The following is a 20,917-nucleotide window of genomic DNA, read 5'->3' as shown; positions in this document are numbered from 1 at the left end:
AATTATCTGGATGAGATCAAACTCACTACTTCTACAGCATCTGGTAACTCTCTCAAAAAATAAAAATAAAATAAGAGGTTAGTTTTGAGCAACCTACAAAGATTCTTCAAGCGAGTTAGTTTTAACCAACTTACAAAGGAATGTTGTTTATCAAAGCTGGGTATAAAATGATGATAATAATAATAATGATTTGTGAGGTTAACAAATTAAGATTTAATTTTTTAAAACAGTCACAAGCAAAAATGAGATGATACCTATCATGAATAAAAATGAAATCCTAAATGTGGGCTAAAAAATATCCAGCTGCACAAATACAGAAGCTCTTGCTTAACAGTAACACTCAATTTTAAGACATAAGAGCTACAGATGCTGTCAAGTTCAACAAAACCCCAAATGTGACAGGCCATCATGTAGGGATTATATAGAATTTAGTTTGTAATTGTTATACTTGCAGGATAAGGTAAGGGGAGTAAGGTCAATAGTACTCCAGAACTGTTTTAAGAAAGCAAATCTTGTATAAACCAGCAACTAATGATCACCAAAATAATATATTATTTTCCGGTATCACTATATTTTATAATATGAGGAAAGACAGAATCAGTGGGGCCAATTAGAAGTAAGGAAAACTCTCCTTGCTTACTCTCCTAGGAGTTAGAAGCTACTAGGAAATGAGTTCTCACTTTTGATGTGGCAGACTAAAGTGGACAAGTGAGTATGTTATTGTTCACTAAAATCATTTGCAACGATAGAACTTGTTCTTTGTGCTATCCAAAATGGTATGTAGTAGCCACGTGAAATGTGGCTAATGCAACTAGGGAATACAATTTTTAATTTTATTTTATTTTACTTAATTTAAATCTCAATTTGAATAACCACACATGGCTAGTGGCTACCATATTCTTAAGCATAGCTACACAGATGATGGGCTGCTGCAAACTAAATATTCTTCCATAACATTTTAAGATCAGACTTCCCACAAACAACTGTGACGGAGTCCAGAAATACCCAAGTCACAGTCCATGAGGAGGCCCTATTGTAGCATCCAATGCAGGCCACATCCTACACCAAAGAAGCCCCAGGGTATGAAAATAGCTTGCCTTGAGACAGAGGTTGGTATTTAGAAGGAGATTGGTGTTAGTGTCACTATAGACTTCACAGACTCAAAGGCCAAACTGCCTGAGTTAATATTCCAACTCTGCCACCAATACATGTGAGTTCAGTTTCCTCATCCATAAAATGAGAATTATAATGGGTACTATTACTAACCAATTTGAAGATAAGCTCAGTGAATATAGGCAAAACATTTATAGAGCCTAGTAGAAAGTAATTACTAATGAATATTTTTACCCAAAAAATAGGTTCCAAGAGTTAACTTACTTTGATCTATTCCTATGAGTGATATATAAAATGTTGGGATAATTTATTTCTCCTTTCAGGCCTTTATTCTTCCACATTAATTCAGAAATCATCTGAACAGCTATTGGCTTAGTCCAGCTCAGTCTGGTTCATCACACTTCAACATCTACCCATCCCATTACTGCTGACCCTTATCCCCCACATCATTAAGTCAAAAGACACAGGCAAGTTATACTCTCCCAGTCCTTGCTTTTTATTCCATTTTCTGAAATTTCTTAAGCTGCTGAATTTGGGACCTGTCATAGTTGACATTCTTGCCTCAGCCTTCTGGTGTCATATGATTCGGTCCAATGTTTTCTAACCCTTTTCACATCATGATACACATAAAAATTCATATTTGAATAATATAATAGGGTAAACTGGAGGGGATTTGTGGTGTTTATATGAAACTTCGTATAAAATCTTAAATACATTTTCTTTATATTGTATAATTATTACATTTAATTCCCTTTCTTATCTCAGCCCTAGGCAACCACTAATCTACTTTCTGTCTCTGTAGAGAGTATTTATCACTTCTCTCCAAATGATGGCAACGCCTTTCTCATTATTAACCAGAATTTGGATAATTCAAACTTAAATTGTACTTTACAAGTGCCATAATTCAGTAAATCAAATAGATCTTCCTTTACTTTCATGGACAAATGTAATGCGAAAATTTCTTATGACAATATGAATAAATTGTGAATAAAACTGAAATCATATATTTCAAACCAATGTTGTATCTCTTCCTTACGTATACCAATGTTGCTCTACTTGTCTTAATAATTATTCTTTACTATTCAGTGACACAGCTAAACATCACAATTGTATCATTTTTGATCTCACATTTCCAAGATCAAGTGTTTGCCTTAATTTTTGAATCCATAAACTTTATCAGTACATATGAATATATTATCATGAGGTCCTGGCAATTTTCTATTAGGTTTATTTATTCATCTAATTAAACTATTTGTCAAGCCAATAACTACCTTTCAACAAATGTTCAAAGAACTGTTTACCAAAAAAGTTCTAGTTCTCCTTCTAGTTCCCAAACTTTTGACAAAACTTTTCCTTGGACATCTACTGCACTTTAGTATGAAACAGTGGAAAGTTGTATTCCAATTTCATTACTTCACATAAAACTGAAAACAGATATAAGTGAAGCAGCCTCAGTTGTAGTAGATTCTCTATTTAGACACATCAGAATGTGGAACTCTGATGTGGAACACAGGGAAAGTATATTACACAAGAGTTTCTCTGTGAATAAAACATTGAATTATTTGAATCCTACTCTGTCTTTACAATACCCTTGATGTGGAGCCATTATGCCTTCCTATCATTGCAGTCACCATCAGTATACAAATTCAAGCCTACTTCCATACCTTGTTTGTTGCAAAGTATAATCTACTACCTTCAATATTTCATCCCCAGTAATTTGTTTTGGTACTTCTTTACAAATAACTGACATTTTTCCCAGAATTTCTCTTTAGAAATCATAACTCATATAGCAATTCAGCAGTTTCTAACATGTATAGATTCATCAATCTGAAATAAAATGACTCATTTGATAATAATCTGTATTAATGTTATCTTTATTCTATCCAACATAATGTCAATACATTCACTAGTATTATCTGAGAGTGTCACTTTTTCCTTTTCTTTATTGGCCTCAATTTTCATACTAGGTGGTAAAATGAGGGCTTCTATCCTTGCTTTTAATGGTGTGGCCTTGTAACTGGTTTATTTAGTGTAATCTAACATTATTGGAACCAATCTCAAAAAGAGCTTTGGTTTTCCTAATTGCTTTGCAGAACTTTAAAATGTTCAAATCTTTTCCTGCTGAGTTTTTGTAGTGAGGTGCCAGTACAGTTTGCTTGGCACCTTGTCTTCAACTCATAACTTTTCCTTGCCAGTAAGGCATTTAGGCTGAGAAAAAAAAAAGAGCTACTGAGCACATACATCCAAATTTGAGACGACTGTCATTTCATTACCTAATTCATGACTAACTTTTTTGATACTTTGTTTGTTTTGTGAATATGCTGGCTTTGTAGCTTTAATGAAAAGTTATCCAATGAGATTGAAAAGTAAGAACAGTATCTGTAAAAAAAAGTAAGTCTTTTTTAAGTATAAGGAACAAATGGGGCCTACGGACTTTCTCAACTACATAAAATCTATTTACAGAGTTAGGGAACTTTCTGCATTCATTAAAATGTTTTTAAAAGAAATTTCATCAAAATTCATAAAATTAATCATTGTTGTCTGTTTACTTCAAAAATTAAAACTTTAAAATATTCAAAAATATGTATAATACATATACTTATGTGTGATTTACAATATTTTGATTAGTTGATTTTATTTGTTTTTTTTTTTTTTTGAAACAGGGTCTCACTCTATCACCCCGGCTAGAGTGCAGTGGCGCAATCATAGCTCACCGCAGCCTCAACATCCTAGGCTCAAGCCATCCTCCCACCTCAGCCTTTTGAGTAGCTACAACTGTGGGCATGCATCACCATACTCATGTAACTTTTAAATTTTTTGTAAAGATGAGGTCACACTATGTTGCCCAGGCTAGTCTGAAATGCCTGGGCTCAAGTGATCCTCCTACCTTGGCCTCCCAAAGTACCGGGATTACATGCATGAACTACCATGCCCTGCCAATAAATTTATTTTGTAAGCTAAAAGGCCTTTAAATGAATCAACTTAATTAAATTTTATTGAACTATTACTTGATTTTTAGAAATAAACGTATTTTTTAATTCCAAAAAACAATAAATCATTATGAAATTCTATCATGAACATAACTTTGGCTAATTATTAACACCAAAGGCAAAAACTAAGTTAAGTAGTCAAGAAATAACAAAATCAATATTTTACTTAACAACACCTAGTATCAGAAAATGGTTGTTAAAGCAATAAAAAGAATCATATGTATGTTCTAAGTCAGTAAAACTATAAAATAATAATAGGAAACAAAATTGAAATAAAATACAAATACTGTGCATGCATTAAAAAACAAAATTTTTAAAGATGAAAGCAACCCCAATGTCCATTCACAGATGAATGGATAAACAAAATGTGGCACCTATATACGATACAATATTATTTGATCTTAAAAAAGTAGGAAATTCTGATACGCGCTGCAACAGGAATGAACCCTGAAGGCATTATGCTAAGTGAAATAAGCCAGTCACAAAAGGACAAATAAATGAAACCATTTACATGAGTTACTGAAAGTACTCAAATTGATAGAGACAGAAAGCAGAATGGTGGTTGCCAGGGGCTGGAGGAAAGGGAAATGAGGAGCAGTTGTTTCATGGGTACGAAGTATCAGTGGGGAAAATGGAAAGTTCTGGAAAAGGATGGTGCTGATGGTTACATAGCAATGTGACTGCACTTAATGCCACTGAGCTGTATACATTTAAAAATTATTAAGACAGTGATTTCTGTCATTCTTTTACCAAAATTCAAATTTTATTTTAAATTTTAAGCAGTTAAAATGGTGAGTTTTAAGTTATATGTGTTTTATAACAATTTAAAAAAATAAAATTACTGATGATGACAAGATTATCAGAAATGTATAATCAAATGTACTGGGATGATTCAAAGTTCAAGGTCAGAGGTAGGTACTACCTGGAACAGCTACTACAACGAATTTTCAGGGCCCAGGTGCTACACCTAAAGCTTTTTAGTCCAAAATAATAAGTGAATTTGGGTGTTTAAATAGGAAGTCCTTCAAATTCTACTCAAATATTTCAACTCCTATGTTTCTGAATGGTTGTACAAAACACTGTTAATTATGACCATTGGCATGCTGAGTCCACCCGCAGCCTGTTTGTGGCACAGTAATATGCCACAGCACAACAATTAAGAAGCTCTGATCTCTTCCCCAGTGTTCAGCTTTCTCCCTGGTCAGCCTCCTATCTCCCCAGGCTCAGCACATTCTTGGACAATCATCTGGGTAAATCGCATCCTAGTTGAACCATGGCATGGGACCTGTTTCTTGAATGCTATACTGTAGTGAAGGACATTTCCCTTTTAGCACACCCCACCCTCATAAGCAGAACTCATAGAGTAGCTACAAAAAAGCTAATGTATTATAAGCAGCCTTATTAGAAGCAATGTCTGGAACAAGGTGAATTATATGACCTTCTAACTCTAAACCTCTATTTCTATGACTTATGTAAGTTTTTATGACCCTATGTTATGTAACACATTAATCTCAGCTTTATATTCAGATTGCTTGTCCGGGTATCAGCAATGAATAAAATACATACCAAAAAGGCATGCCTCATGATTTTTAGTAGCACTAAGCTATCCTAGGTAAAACTGAGAGGTAAATGAAACTTGTCATTCATGCTCTCCCATTCCTACCTTCACTTTTTGTCAAGACCTACATAATGCCCCATGGCAGTCCAAAGTTTCTGACTATTTTACATTACCCTTCAAAACCACAAAGTACACAGCTCAATTTTCTCTGTTCTTTCCTTTCCTCCACCTAAAAACCTGTCCCAATTTTTAAAATCTCAATTTGGCAAGAGCCCACCTCCTCCAGACATAAATCCTGCTTAAACTTGCTAATTTTCATATGAGAATGTCAACACCAACTCCACTCAGTGGTCACTAGAGCATATGGACCTGCCCCTAACAGAAAACACAGAATATCTCTACTTTAGTTTCTGCCATCCAACCATTAGCTTATTAATCTATTCAGGTACCCTGTTTTCTTAGGGTACTGGAATTATAAATGATGGCCTTTCTCTTTATTCAAATTTTAATACCTAATGTTATATTATAGGCCAAAGGGACAAAAATCAACATTTGAAAATCTTATCCTAGACCAAATGCTTTTCAAACCATCTGTGGTGAAAGATCAGGATTTTATTTCCAATCTGTCATAGACATACTTTTGTGAAAAAAAACTAAAAATGAATTACTAGAAAAAAATGAAATTTAAAAATCCAAAACATACAAATTACAAGCCTCAATTCTTTTATTAAATTAAACAGATGTAGAAATTACTCTGTCAAACTGCTTAACGGTTTTTAGTCACTAATTTTCCATTTCTGTACTGATCTCCTTGCACTGGCACCAGTGTAGGCCATGCTTTGAGTAATGCTGTCTTAGAATACAGTCTCTCATCCCAACCCAAATATCTACCTCTACCCTGTCAGAAGAGTCAAACAATCCATCTCGGAAACAAACTGTAAGACACAGAATAATATATTCTATGGTTAGTGAAAGAGCCACTTGGGATACATACACATCTGCCATCTATACATTTCTAATGCATAGAAGCTGATCCTTTTTCATAAACTACTCACCAATCTAACACACTTTGAGGTTTATGAGAGTAACAGGGCTGCAGTCTCATATATATCTTTTACTTTGATACCTCTCAGTTTTCTAGGTTAGTTAAAATCCCTATTCTGGTTTTTGGTTATTTACATAATAAAGAGCTATTTAAATGCACATGCACTACACTCTTATGAAGTCAGCAGGAGGTGAACATGAAGAACTGAGACCAAACTTCTCTGTACGTGTGCAAAGGATGTCTCCATTGTGCAATCACTCTACAAATAAGAAATAAACACTGGGTTTATAAGACTTGGAAGAAAAGGTTTATGGATTTGACTGTTTTCCATTACTGGAAAATTTACATGCTGAAAAGTAGCAAAAACCAGTGCAAAAGAATAAACAGCGGGTGCACTTCAAGGGCTTGTTTCTTTCAAGAATCAGGAGCAAAATTGGGTTTTATTAGCTGTTTCATTAAGTTTTACTTTGAAGAAAAACAAACAGTGAAAGCATATGTGCAACATCTGATGAAAAAGGATTTTATTCTAAACAGTCTCTGTACAAAACTCATTAATGTAACATTAAATGTGAAGACTTGTCTAGCAATTTAAGAATAATTTTACTCTTTTTAGTTTATTTATAATTTCTGACAGTTTATTTAATGTATTCTAAACTTTAAATCACCATGTATACTAAACTAATATATTAAATCTGTCTTTTCAATGACATTTTGCAATAAATATCTACAGCATCTGTTAAAGACAATTAGCATATAAATCTGTATCAAATTTAACACCTAAAGTAGAATAATACAGCTGGATATTGATAACTTGAAACACTCATATATACATGAGTTTTTAAAAAGTACAAGCATACTTTTTAAAAAATCTAAATATATGTGCTACTATAATCTAGCATCTGAAATCTAAACACCTAATATAATACTCAAAGTATTAAATAAAAGTTTTTTTTTTTTCCTTAGAACAAATTTAGTCATGCTGAATAGTCATCATATTCTCACCGGAAGAATCTGCCCAATAGCTACTTTTTCATTTCAACACTACACATTGATAAGAGGCAACTGAAGTTTGTTGGGGGAGAAGGGGCATTGTGAAGAAAAATAAGTATATATACATACATACACATATGTGTGTTTATATATGTATATGCATATATATGTATACATAATCCAGTTCCATTGTGTTGACTACATAATAGTGGCATAGAATAGATAAAACCTCAGCTTCTAAATTGGTCAATGAATATTCAAATATTAAACTATAGGTTAGGAGTTAAAACAGTAGTCTTTGGAAGCAGACACACCTTGGTTCCAGTCTTGACCCTGCCTGGAACATAAATAATATGTAACTTTGGACAAATCATTTACTTTCTCTAAGTCTATATGCCTTGTCTGAAGTAGAAATAATAATGGTTAACTCATAGAGACTTTGTGGGGTTAAATTAAATGAGATATATGTAAATAACAGCACAGTGATGGTGCTTTGAAAATAGACTTTATTCTTTGAAAAAAAAAAAAAAGTATTGGCTGGGCATGGTGATTCACACCTGTAACCCCAGCACTTTTGGAGACCAAGACAGGAGGATCACCTCATATCAGGAGTTGGAGACCAGCCTGGGCAGCATGGTGAAACCCTGCCTCTACTCAAATACAATAACTAGCCAGGCATTGTGGTAGGTACCTGTAATCCCAGCTACTCGGGAGGCTGACACAGGAGAACTGCTTGAACCCGAAAGGTGGAGGTTGCAGTGAGCTGATCATGCCACTGCACTCCAGCCTGGGTGACACAGCGAGACTCCAGCCCCCCCCAAAAAAAGAAAAAAAAGTACTAATTTTAACCAAAGTCATACAGCACATATTTTAAAAAGCAAAGATGCATTAAAATACGTACATACATCCAGCCCTCTGTTTCAGCAAGTTCTGCATCCATGGATTCAACCAACCTCAGAAAAAATATTCAACTACATCTGGTTTGAACATGTACAGACTTTTTTTCTTATCATTATTCCCTAAATAATATAACAATTATTTACATAGCATTTACAATGTGTCAGGTATTATAAATAATCTAGAGATTATTTAAAGTACACAGTAGAATACGCATGGGTTATATGCAACAACTAAACCATTTTATATCAAGGACTTTAGCATCTGCAGATTTTGGTATGGGAAGCTAGTCCTGGATCCAAGCCCCCAGGGATACTGAGGGATGACTGTATAACAAAAGTCAGCAGCCCCTTCTTCAACCCCTCCACATACCCTGGCCAGCCTATCCAGATGCAATCACTTGCAACTTTCCTTGTTTCTTCAACTATTCAATACCAAATTTAGACATTATCTACTGAATTATTGTGGAGATTATATATATTCAAATTCAGCATGACTCCTGAATTTAAGAACCAGGATTATTTTTAAAATGACTTCTGTTAAACTCATACATTGGGAAGAATACATATATAAAAGAAGTAATCTCTGTCTTAGGAACCTAAGTAACACAAATCAAGTGTAAGGTGTTTACTAAGGGACCTCTACTCCTCAGAGCAAACATGAAATGGTTTTATTTTTTCCAATAATTGCCCTTAACATTCCTATATGGAAACCCCTTTTGTACCTGGTAAGTGCCGCAGACTGATTTCATTAATGATCTCAATTTTTCACTCCCAATATTCATGCCCTTTGGTATTGCCTTCTCACAATAACTCTGAATGTGGTCCCTTTGAAAAACTCAAGCAAAGGTCTAAAAAAGTACTTGAGTGTTTCTACTTTCTCTCTTTGGACCCTTACCACCAACATGAGAACAAGCTCAAGCTAGCCTGCCAGAACATGGAACCAAGCAGAATCATCCCAAAGGAGGCCATCCTAGATAAGCCAGCCCCCAGCCAACTCTCAGTTGATAGCATATGCATAAGCAAGCCCTATGCACATCAGCTGAGCTTGTCACAGATCAGCAAAATGGTCCAGTCAATTTGAAGATCCTGAGAAATAATAAATGGTTGTTTTAAGTCACTAAGTTTGGAATGTTTTATTACACAGCAATATCTCACTGATATATTAGGGATTCTTAAATAACAACTTGGTCCCAGTCCATAACTTTTTAGATGCTTCCAATTATTAGAACTCTATCCTTCTCCAAATAATTAAGACTCGATCCTATTATTATTTTTGTTACTCTGAAGACTTGAGTCTCAAAATCAATTTGAAGCCCTTTTTCTTCCTATAGTTCAACCCAAAACCACAGCAGCTTAGAATGAGAAATGAAGCATGATCTTACTCAGAAAACCCTCCTGCCCCTCACTACTTCTTCTAGGAGCCCATGGCTTGAAAACTGGAAAGAGGAATGAGGGTCATCCACTGGTTTAACTGGATGCAGTCACAGTCCTCTTCTTGTTTGCTGTTGCTTCTCTGACACTGCCTGGGTGTCAAGATCTCCCCATGTGGCAGACACAAAGCTAACTCCCCCATGGGGTGACTGCATGGGCTCTTCAGAGGTACCTGCAGGGAGACCAACCCCTGGCACACTTACCTAATCTAGGCAGTTACCATCCCCCTTCTACAACTGCTCAGGTCCCTTTACCTGATTATCAGCCTTCTTGAACAGGACAACAGAAAAAACAGGTCAAGCCTAGCTACTCTTTGAAGTGATAATATTAAACAGGTTAAACACTATCCCCGGGCCGGGCGCGGTGGCTCACGCCTGTAATCCCAGCACTTTGGGAGGCCGAGGAGGGTGGATCACGAGGTCAAGAGATCGAGACCATCCTGGTCAACATGGTGACACCCCGTCTCTACTAAAAATACCAAAAAAAAAATTAGCTGGGCATGGCGGCGTATGCCTGTAATCCTAGCTACTCAGGAGGCTGAGGCTGGAGAATTGCCTGAACCCAGGAGGCGGAGGTTGCGGTGAGCCGAGATCGTGCCATTGCACTCCAGCCTGGGTAACAAGAGTGAAACTCCGTCTCAAAAAAAACAAACAAACAACAACAACAAAAAAACACTATCCCCCTTCTTATCCCCACTATTGCTCTCAACTCCCTGTACCTCTGCTCAGGCAGAAAGGGGCAGATGAGCAAATCAGTAGCTAAGCAAACACCCAACTAAGCAATGAAATGACCACTCCTCCCTCTCTCCCCATCTGTAGGTACCCCAAACTCATTACAAGTGGTTATTTGAAGAGGGAAGAGAGCCTTTGGGAGGGGAGGGAGTGGTTTTTCATTAGAACACTGCACTCCCCCTTTGCCGAAACTCATTCTCATATTGGGGTGGAGGATCTCAGTTCAAGAATGGTTCCCCAGGGCCTCTGCAGGCAGATTTCTGGCCTCAGTGGCTAGTAGATTATTCATAGCAATCCAAATATAGAAAATTAGTTACTTAGAGTCTTTTGTCTTCAGCTTCGGGCTTTAGCTGCAATTCTGGAACAAGATAAAAAGGTCCCACTCAACACACTGTTACATGGTTATTTTTAAATCTAAAATATGCATTAAATTCTACTATACTGCATATCATTACAGAAAAAAATCCATTTTTACCAAAATGCCAGTTTTATTAAAAAGACTGCCCCGAAGAGGTTATTTGAATGATATTTATTAACTTTTTATGTAAATGTTATGGTGTTTTCATGGATCCTAATTCATCAATTAAGGGATTAAACAAAGGAACACTGACTTTTTTTTTTAATTTCTCAAAATTTTTCAAATAAAACTTCTGTGTAATAAAATTCTTCAAATTGTGAATTTTATTTTTTTCTGGAAAACATATTCACTCATTCATTTAACAAAACTTTGTTTTTGTGCTTACTGTATACTCAGCGATATTCCAGTTGCTTTGGGCATATCAGCAAATAAAACAAAGATTCCTACCTTCACAGACTGAGCATAGAAAGAGAGATATTAAACAATAAACATAATAAATAAGTAAATTAAATAGCATGTAAGAAGATGAAAATAGCAGTATGAAAAAAAGTAGAGTAGCATAAGGGGAGCAGGAGTGCCAGAGTGAGGCTGTCAGATAGGCAAGCCAGTGGCTAGCAGATGGTTTGAAATGTTGAACAGGGCAGGCAGGGAGGCCTCTTTAAGTAGGTGGCACGTGAGCAACCACACAAAGGACCTTGATAACTTTGCAGTATCTGGAAAAAGAGTGTTCTAGAGAGAGGCGCCAGTCAGTTCAAAGGCCCCAGGGTGGCAGTGTTTGTCTGGAGTATTTAAAGAACAGCAAGGTGAGTGGGCCTGGACAGTTGTGATAAAAGAAAGAAAAATAGAAGGTGAAGTCAGGGGAGTAAGAAGGTGGAGAAGGAAGCAAATTGCACAGTTTATGGTGCATTGTAAATATTTTGGCTTTTAATCTGAGTTGAAAAGTGACACCATCTGACTTGTATTTTAAGAGTTAATCATAGGAAAGCAAGAGTGAAAACCATCAGATCATTAGGAAGGTAATCCTAGGAAGAGTTGATGATAGTTTACACCAGGGTGGTAGCAGGGAAGATGATGACAGATGGTATGATTCTGGATATTATAAAAAGGGAGCAAGCAGGATTTCCTAATGGATTAGATGTGGGGTGTGAAAGAAACAAAGGAGTTGAAGATAACTCTGGTAGCTTCGGCAGCTGGAAAGATGGAGTTATCAATTGAAAGACGGCTGGTTTGGGCAGTAGTAGGTGAAGAAATTTGGAAGGGAGGAGACTAGGAGCTTAATTCTGGACATGTTGGCTTTGGGATCTAAGTGAATCCATCAAAGTAGAAATGTCAAGTAAGAAGTTGGCCTTACAGGAGAGACATCTGGGCAGAGGATATACATTTAGGAGTAACTGGTATTTAGAGGGAATTTAAATGATGAGACCTCCATGGTCTCATGAGAATAGCTAGGTCTTCTTGTGGGCACTAATATTATGAGACTGTGGAAGAAAAGAAAGAAACAGCAAAGGAGACTGAAAAGGGATAAAGAGTAATATAGAAGGTGAACTAAGAGTGTAAGGACACCAACTGAAAAAAGTATATAGAAGAGGAAAGAATGATCAATCCTGTCAAGTGATGCTAAAGATCAAATAATTTACCCATGAGTTTAGCATCCTAGGCATCACTGGTAACATTACATAACAATATTGGACCCAATGGCTAATTTAATAATAAAAGAAATTTTACTATTTCATGAAAATTATTATAAAACAAATAGTTTTTTTTAACATTTGACGAAATCCAGCATCCCTTTATGATTAAAACCCTCAGCAAAATCAGCATAGAAGGGACATATCTTAAGGCAGTAAAAGTCATCTATAACAACACACAGCCAAAATTATACAGAATGAGGAAAAGTTGAAAGCATTCCCATGAGAACTGGAACAAGACAAGGATGTCCACTTTCATCACTTCTATTTAACATAGTATTGAAAGTCCTAGTCAGAGCAATCAGACAAGAGAAAGAAATAAAGCGCATCCAAATAAGTAAAGAGGAAGTCAAACTGTCACTGTTTGCTGAGGACATGATGGTATACCCTAGGGACTCATTCAAAACGCTCCTAGAGGAAGTCAAATTGTCTCTATTTGCAGACGACATGATTGTATATTTAGAAGACTCCATCGTCTCAGCCCAAAATCTCCTGAAACTGATAAGCAACTTCAGCAAGGTCTCAGGATACAAAACCAATGTGCAAAAATCACATGCATTCCTATACACCAATAACAGACTTAAAGAGAGCCAAATCAAGAGCGAACTGCCATTCACAATTGCAACAAAGAGAATAAAAATACCTAGGAATACAACTAACAAGGATCATAAAGAACCTCTTCAAGGAGAACTACAAGCCACTACTCAACGAAATAAGAGAGGACACAAACAGATGGAGAAACACTCCATGTTCATGGTTAGGAAGAATCAATATCATGAAAATGGCCATACTGCCCAAAGTAATTTACAGATTCAATGCTATCCCCATCAAGCTACTAATGACCCTCTTCACAGAACTGGAAAAAAACACCTTAAACTTCACATGGAACCAAAAGAGAGCCCACATAGCCAAGTCAATTCTAAGCAAAAAGAACACAGCGGGAGGCATCACACTACCGGACTTCAAACTATACTACAAGGCTACAGTAATCAAAACAGCATGGTACTGGTACCAAAACAGAGATATAGATCAGTGGAACAGAACAGAGGTCTCGGAGGCAACACAACATATCTACAACCATCTGATCTTTGACAAACCAGACAAAAACAAGCAATGGGGAAAGGATTCCCTGTTTAATAAATGGTGCTGGGAAAACTGGCTAGCCATGTGCAGAAAGCAGAAACTGGACCCCTTCCTGACACCTTGCACTAAAATTAACTCCAGATGGATTAAAGACTTAAACATAAGACCTAACACCATAAAAACTCTCGAAGAAAATCTAGGCAAAACCATTCAGGATATAGGTGTAGGCAAGGACTTCATGACCAAAACACCAAAAGCATTGACAACAAAAGCCAAAATAGACAAATGGGACCTAATCAAACTCCACAGCTTCTGCACAGCAAAAGAAACAGTTGTTAGAGTGAATCGGCAACCAACAGAAAGGGAAGAAATTTTTGCAGTTTACCCATCTGACAAAGGGCTGATATCCAGAATTTACAAAGAATTAAAACAGATTTACAAGAAAAAAACAAACAAGCCCATTCAAAAGTGGGCAAAAGATATGAACAGATATTTTACAAAAGAAGACACACATGAGGCCAACAAACATATGAAAAAATGCTCATCATCACTGGTCATCAGAGAAATGCAAGTCAAAACTACATTGAGATACCATCTCACGCCAGTTAGAATGGCGATCATTAAAAAATCTAGAGACAACAGATGCTGGAGAGGATGTGGAGAAATAGGAACACTTTTACACTGTTGGTGGGAGTGTAAATTAGTTCAACCATTGTGGAAGACAGTGTGGCGATTCCTCAAGTACCTAGAAATTGAAATTCGATTTGACCCCGCAATACCATTACTGGGTGTATATCCAAAGGATTATAAATTGTTCTACTATAAGGACACGTGCACACGAATGTTCATTGCAGCACTGTTTACAATAGCAAAGACCTGGAAACAACCCAAATGCCCATCGATGATAGACTGGACAGGGAAAATGTGGCACATATACACCATGGAATATCATGCAGTCATCAAAAACTATGAGTTTGTGTCCTTTGTAGGGACATGGATGAACCTGGAAACCATCATTCTCAGCAAACTGACAGAAGAGCAAAAGATCAAACACCGCATGTTCTCACTCATAGGCGGGTGTTGAACAATGAGAACACATGGACACAGGGAGGGGAGCACTACACACTGGGGTCAGTTGGGGGGAAATAGGGGAGGGGTGGTGGGGGGTGGGGAGTTGGGGAGAGATAGCAAGGGGAGAAATGCCAGATGTAGGTGATGGGGAGGAAGGCAGCAAATCACACTGCCACGTGTGTACCTATGCAACAATCTTGCATGTTCCTCACATGTACCCCAAAACCTAAAATGCAATAAAATAAATAAATGGAAAAAATAAAAAATAAAAATAAAAAACAAACAAACAAAAACAAAAAGCTCCTAGAACTGGTAAATGAATTCAGCAAAGTTTCAGGATACAAAATTTCAACATACACAAATCAATAGTCCTGCTATAAACCAATAGCCACCAAACTTAGAATGAAATCAAGAATTCAACCCCTTTTACAATAGCTGCAAAAAAATTAAAAAAATACTTAGAAATATATCTAACCAAGGAGATGAAAGACCTCTACAAGGAAAACTACAAAATACTGCTGAAAATAAATCATAGATAATACAAACAAATGGAAACACATCCCATGGTCATGGAGGGATAGAATCGATACTGCGAAAATAACCATACTGCCAAGGTAAGGTTCCGGGCAGGGGTCTAGGGGGTGCAGCAGCAATGGCCAGCCACCTCGTGCTCAACAACGGCGCCAAGATGACCATCCTCGGGCTGGGCACCTGGAAGTCCCCTCCAGGCCAGGTGACCGAGGCTGTGAAGGTGGCCATCGATGTTGGGTACCGCCACATTGACTGTGCCCACGTGTAGCACAATGAGAATGAGGTGGGGGTAGCCATTCAGGAGAAGCTCAGGGAGCAGGTGGTGAAGCGTGAGGAGCTCTTCATCATCAGCAAGCTGTGGTGCACATACCATGAGAAGGGCCTGGTGAAAGGAGCCTGCCTGAAGATGCTCAGCGACCTGAAGCTGGACTACCTGGACCTCTACCTTATTCACTGGCCAACTGGCTTTAAGCCTGGGATGGAATTTTTCCCATTGAATGAGTCGAGCAACGTGATTCCCAGTGACACCAACATTCTGGACACGTGGGAGGCCATGGAAGAGCTGGTGGATGAAGGGCTGGTGAAAGCTACTGGCATCTCCAACTTCAACCATCTCCAGGTGGAGAGGATCTTAAACAAACCTGGCTTAAAGTATAAGCCTGCAGTGAACCAGATTGAGTGCCACCCGTACCTCACTCAGGAGAAGTTAATCCAGTACTGCCAGTCTAAAGGCATCGTGGTGACCGCCTACAGCCCCCTCGGCTCTCCCAACAGGCCCTGGGCCAAGCCCGAGGACCCTTCCCTCCTGGAGGATCCCAGGATCAAGGCGATCGCAGACAAGCACAATAAAACTACAGCCCAGGTGCTGATCCGGTTCCCCATGCAGAGGAACTTGGTGGTGATCCCCAAGTCTGTGACACCAGAACGCATTGCAGAGAACTTTAAGGTCTTTGACTTTGAACTGAGCAGCCAGGATATGACCACCTTACTCGGCTACAACAGGAACTGGAGAGTCTGTGCCTTGGTGAGCTGTGCCTCCCACAAGGATTACCCCTTCCATGAAGAGTTTCGAAGCTGTGGATGCCTGCTCATCCCTAAGTGACCTATTCCTGTGTTTCCTGCCTCATTTTTTTCCTTGCAAATGTAGTATAGCCTGTGTCATTCAGCAGTGGGACAGCAACTTATAGAGTGGCCAGCGAGAGCGTGTCTGGCTTGATGTTGGATCTGACGAGGGCTGTCAGTAGAGTAGAGGTCTCTTCCAGTTTGCCTTGGCCTTCTTTTTGCCCCACTGGGGAAAGTACAACCTGAATACCCTTTTCTGACCAAAGAGAAGCCAAATCTGCCAGGTCAAAATGGTACCACTAACAGCTGAGTTTTGACTGCTTGGAACTATAACCCTCTCAGCAAGACTTCTCTTTGCCTCAAATAAAAAGTGCTTTTGTGAAAAAAAAAAAAGAAAAAAAGAAAATAACCATACTGCCAAAAGCAATCTACAAATTCAGAGCAATTCCCATCAAAATACTACCCTTATTCTTTACAAAACTAGAAAATAACAATCCTAAAAGAGCCCACATAGCTAAAGCAAGACTTAACAGAAAGAACAAATCTGGAGGCATTATATTACTTGACTTCAAACTATATTATAAAACCATAGTGACCAAAACAGCATGGGACTGGTAAAAAAAAAAAAAAAAAAAAAAAAAAAAAAAAAAAAAAAAAAAAAAAAAAAAAAAAAAAAAAAAAAAAAAGTAAGCCTATAGACTATAGACCAATGAAACAGAATAAAGAACCAGAAATAAAGCCAAATACTTATAGTCAACTATCTTCAACAAAGCAAACAAAATAAAGTGGGGAAAGGATACCCTATTCAACAAATGATTCTGGGATAATCAACAAGGCATATGTAGACGAATCAAACTGGATCATCATCTCTCACCTTACACAAAATCAACTAAAGATGGATCAAATATTTAAATCCAAGACCTGAAACCATAAAAAATTCTAGCAGATGACACTGGGAAAAAGCCCTTCCAGGCAATGACTTAGGCAAAGCTTTAATGACCCAAAAACCCAAAAACAAATGCAACAAAAACAAAGATAAATAGATGAGACTTAATTAAACTAAAAAGTTTCTGCACAGCAAAAGAAATTATCAGCAAACAGACAAGCCACAGACTGGGAGAAATATTTTCACAATCTATACATCTGACAAAGGACTAATATCCAGAATCTACAAGGAACTCAAACAAATCAGAAAAAAAAAAAAANCAGAATCTACAAGGAACTCAAACAAATCAGAAAAAAAAAAAAAATCCCACCAAAAAGTGGGCTAAGGACATGAATAGACAATTCTCAAAAGATACACAAATGGCCAACAAACATGTGAAAAAATGTTATACATCACTAATTATCAGGGATATGCAAATCAAAACCACAATGCGATATCATCTCACTCCTGCAAGAATGGCCATAATCAAAAAATCAGAAAACAATAGATGTTGGCCTGGATGTGGTAAAAAGGGAACACTTTTACCCTGTTGGTGGGAATGTAAAATAGTACAGCCACTAAGGAAAACAGTGTGGAGATTTCTTAAAGAACTAAAAGTAAATCTACCATTTGATCCAGCAATCCCATGCTTGAGGAAAATAAGTCATTCTATGAAAAAGATACTTGCACACACGTTTATAGCAGGACATTCGCAATTGCAAAAATATGAAGCCAGCCCAAATACCATTCAGCCATAAAAAGAAACAAAATAATGCCATTTGCAGCAACATGGATGGAAGTGAAGACCACTATTCTAAGTGAAGTAACTCAGAAACCAAACATTGTTATATTCTCACTCAGGAGTGGGAGCTAAGGTATGAGGATGCAAAGGCATAAGAATGATATAAGGGACTTTGGGGACTTGGGGAAACAGTGTGTGGCTGGATGAGGGATAAAAGACCACACTTTGGGTACAGTGTATGCTGCTCGGGTGATAGGTGCACCAAAATCTCAGAAATCATCCCTAAGGAATGTATTCATGTAACCTACCACCACCTGGTCCCCAAAAACCTATTGAAATATAAAAAATAAAAAGAGATATGAAAGACTTGTGCTGCAAAAACTATAAACATTACGAAGAAGAATAAAAAAAAAATATGTCAATGGAAAGTCATTTTATGTTCCTGGATTGGAAGACTAAATGTCAAACCATGTAAATACATGAAGGAAATGTAAATGCATATTTCTAAGAGAAAGAAGCCAATCTTAAAAGGATAATACTGTATGACCTAAACTATGTGACTCAGGAAAAGAAAAAATTAAGAAAACAGTTAAAGAATCAGAAGTTGCCTAAGATTAGTGGAGAAGGAGGGATAAATAGATGGAGAACAGAAGATTCTTTAGGGCGGTAAAACTTGTTGATGTTGATAATGAAAGGGGAGGCCATTTATGTGTGAGGGTAGAGGTACATGGGAAATATCTATACCTTCTGCTCAATTTTGCTGGGAGCTTAAAATTTCTTTTAGAAATAAAGTCTACTTTAAACACACACACACACACACACACACACACACACACACGGCACCTTACAACTCAAACAACTCAATAATAAGAAGAAAAACAGCCTCATTAAAAATAGGTAAATTTTTGAATGGACATTTTACTAAAGAATATGCAAGTTGCTAACATTCCCATGAAAAGGTGTTCAGCATCATTAACAATTAGGGAAATTCACAAGAAATCACTTTACACCCACCAAAGTGACTATAATCAAACAGAAAGGAAATACCAAGTGTTGATAATGGTCCAGGAAATCAGGAACCCATATAGTTTGCTGGTGGGGATATAAATTGCATAGCCACTTTGAAAAAGAGACCAGTGGTTTCTTAAAGTGTTGAACATTGACTTGGCAATTACGCTCCCAGATATCTATCCAAGATAAACGAAAACCTATGTCCCCCAAAAGACATGTATGTGAATGTTCAGAACAGCATTATTCATAATAGCCAAAATCTGAGAACATTCCAGATGTTCATTAATAGGTGAATTATATTAATATTCTGTAGCTGCCATAAATTATCACAAACTTTGTGGCTTAAAACAACAGAAATTTATTCCCTCACAGTTCTGGAGGCCAGAAATCTGAAATCAAGGTGTCCACAGGGCTGCACTCCCTCTACAGGAGAATTTTATGTTTAAAAAAAATTTTTTTTTTTTTTTTTGAGACAGAGTTTCACTCTTGTTACCCAGGCTGGAGTGCAATGGCGTGATCTCGGCTCACCACAACCTCCGCCTCCTAGGTTCAGGCAATTCTCCTGCCTCAGCCTCCTAAGTAGCTGGGATTACAGGCACGCGCCACCATGCCCAGCTAATTTTTTGTATTTTTAGTAGAGACGGGGTTTCACCATGTTGACCAGGATGGTCTCGATCTCTTGACCTCAGGATCCACCCGCCTTGGCCTCCCAAAGTGCTGGGATTACAGGCGTGAGCCACCGCGCCCAGCCCCTAAAAATTTTTTTAAAAAACAGAAAAAAATCTTGCTTGGCCTTTTAGCTAAGATCAAGTGTAAAAAACAAAAAACAAAAAAAAAGTTTTTTTAAAAAACAAATGGGTTTTTAAACACTAGTCAATGACTCATTTATTTCAAAGAATATGCAATGGAATAGAATAAAATGAAATGTATTCAAACAAATAAAAATCTTGGCTGAACTCCTTGCAGTTTATATGATTTCAATTCAATTGAACAAAGGCATCTAGAGTGTTTACTATGCTAAGCACCAAAGATACATAAATATAAAAACAAAAACAAGCTAGGTGCTGTGGGTCACACCTGTAATCCTAACACTCTAGGAAGCCCAGGAAGGTGGATCGCTTGAGGTCAGGAGGTCAAGACCAGCCTTGCCAACATGGTGAAACCCTGTCTCTACTTAGGGTACAAAAATTAGTCATGGTGGCACACAACTGCAATCCTAGCAACTGGAGAGGCTGAAGTGGGAGAATCACTTGAACCTGGGAAGTGAAGGTTTCAATGAACCGAGATTGCACCACTGCACTCCAGCCTAGATGACACAGTGAGACCCTGTCTCAAAAAACAAACAAACCAACAAAAAACAATAAAAGCAAAAACATCTTGCTGGCAAGGAGCTCTCAGACTACTACTGGGAATTAGGCAAGTATATATAGATGACCACCATATAGAATTGTACACCAACTGTATGGAAACACAGAGGAGTGGATCTAAGCCAAACTTGGAAGGTCAGGTTGCCTATCTGAAGTAAGTGATGCTTAGATTTAATCTGAAAAAATATGTAGTTATTATGGGCAAAAGACAGCCATACAAATCACAAAAAAAAGTACCAATAACTAATAAACATATGAAAAGGTGCTCAAATGAACTAGTTTTTAGAAAATGCAAATTAAAATCATGTGGCCTTAGGAGGCA

The 20,917-nt window shown here is 37.4% G+C and overlaps 2 protein-coding genes across 6 annotated transcripts in view; one reads left to right on the top strand and one right to left on the bottom strand.

Annotated features, from left to right (window-relative positions):
- The window catches only part of ATG10 (autophagy related 10), a 281,245-nt gene that overhangs the window by 229,984 nt on the left and 30,344 nt on the right, over nt 1-20,917 (bottom strand). The gene's annotated exons all lie outside the window — the stretch shown is intronic.
- On the top strand, nt 15,572-16,946 carry LOC108288774 (aldo-keto reductase family 1 member B1-like). Its single transcript, XM_037731176.1, has one exon. The coding sequence runs from the start codon at nt 15,895-15,897 to the stop codon at nt 16,588-16,590; it is 696 nt and encodes a 231-aa protein (XP_037587104.1). The 5' UTR covers nt 15,572-15,894; the 3' UTR covers nt 16,591-16,946.

The sequence above is a fragment of the Cebus imitator genome, unplaced genomic scaffold (genome assembly GCF_001604975.1).
Source record: "Cebus imitator isolate Cc_AM_T3 unplaced genomic scaffold, Cebus_imitator-1.0 Scaffold16, whole genome shotgun sequence".
Lineage (NCBI taxonomy): Eukaryota > Metazoa > Chordata > Mammalia > Primates > Cebidae > Cebus > Cebus imitator.
This window is presented reverse-complemented; position numbering and strand designations above follow the sequence as displayed.

Coding starts and splice junctions, on each gene's coding strand:
- LOC108288774 (XM_037731176.1), top strand. CDS start 15,895: ATGCTCAGCGACCTGAAGCTGGACTACCTGGACCTCTACCTTATTCAC.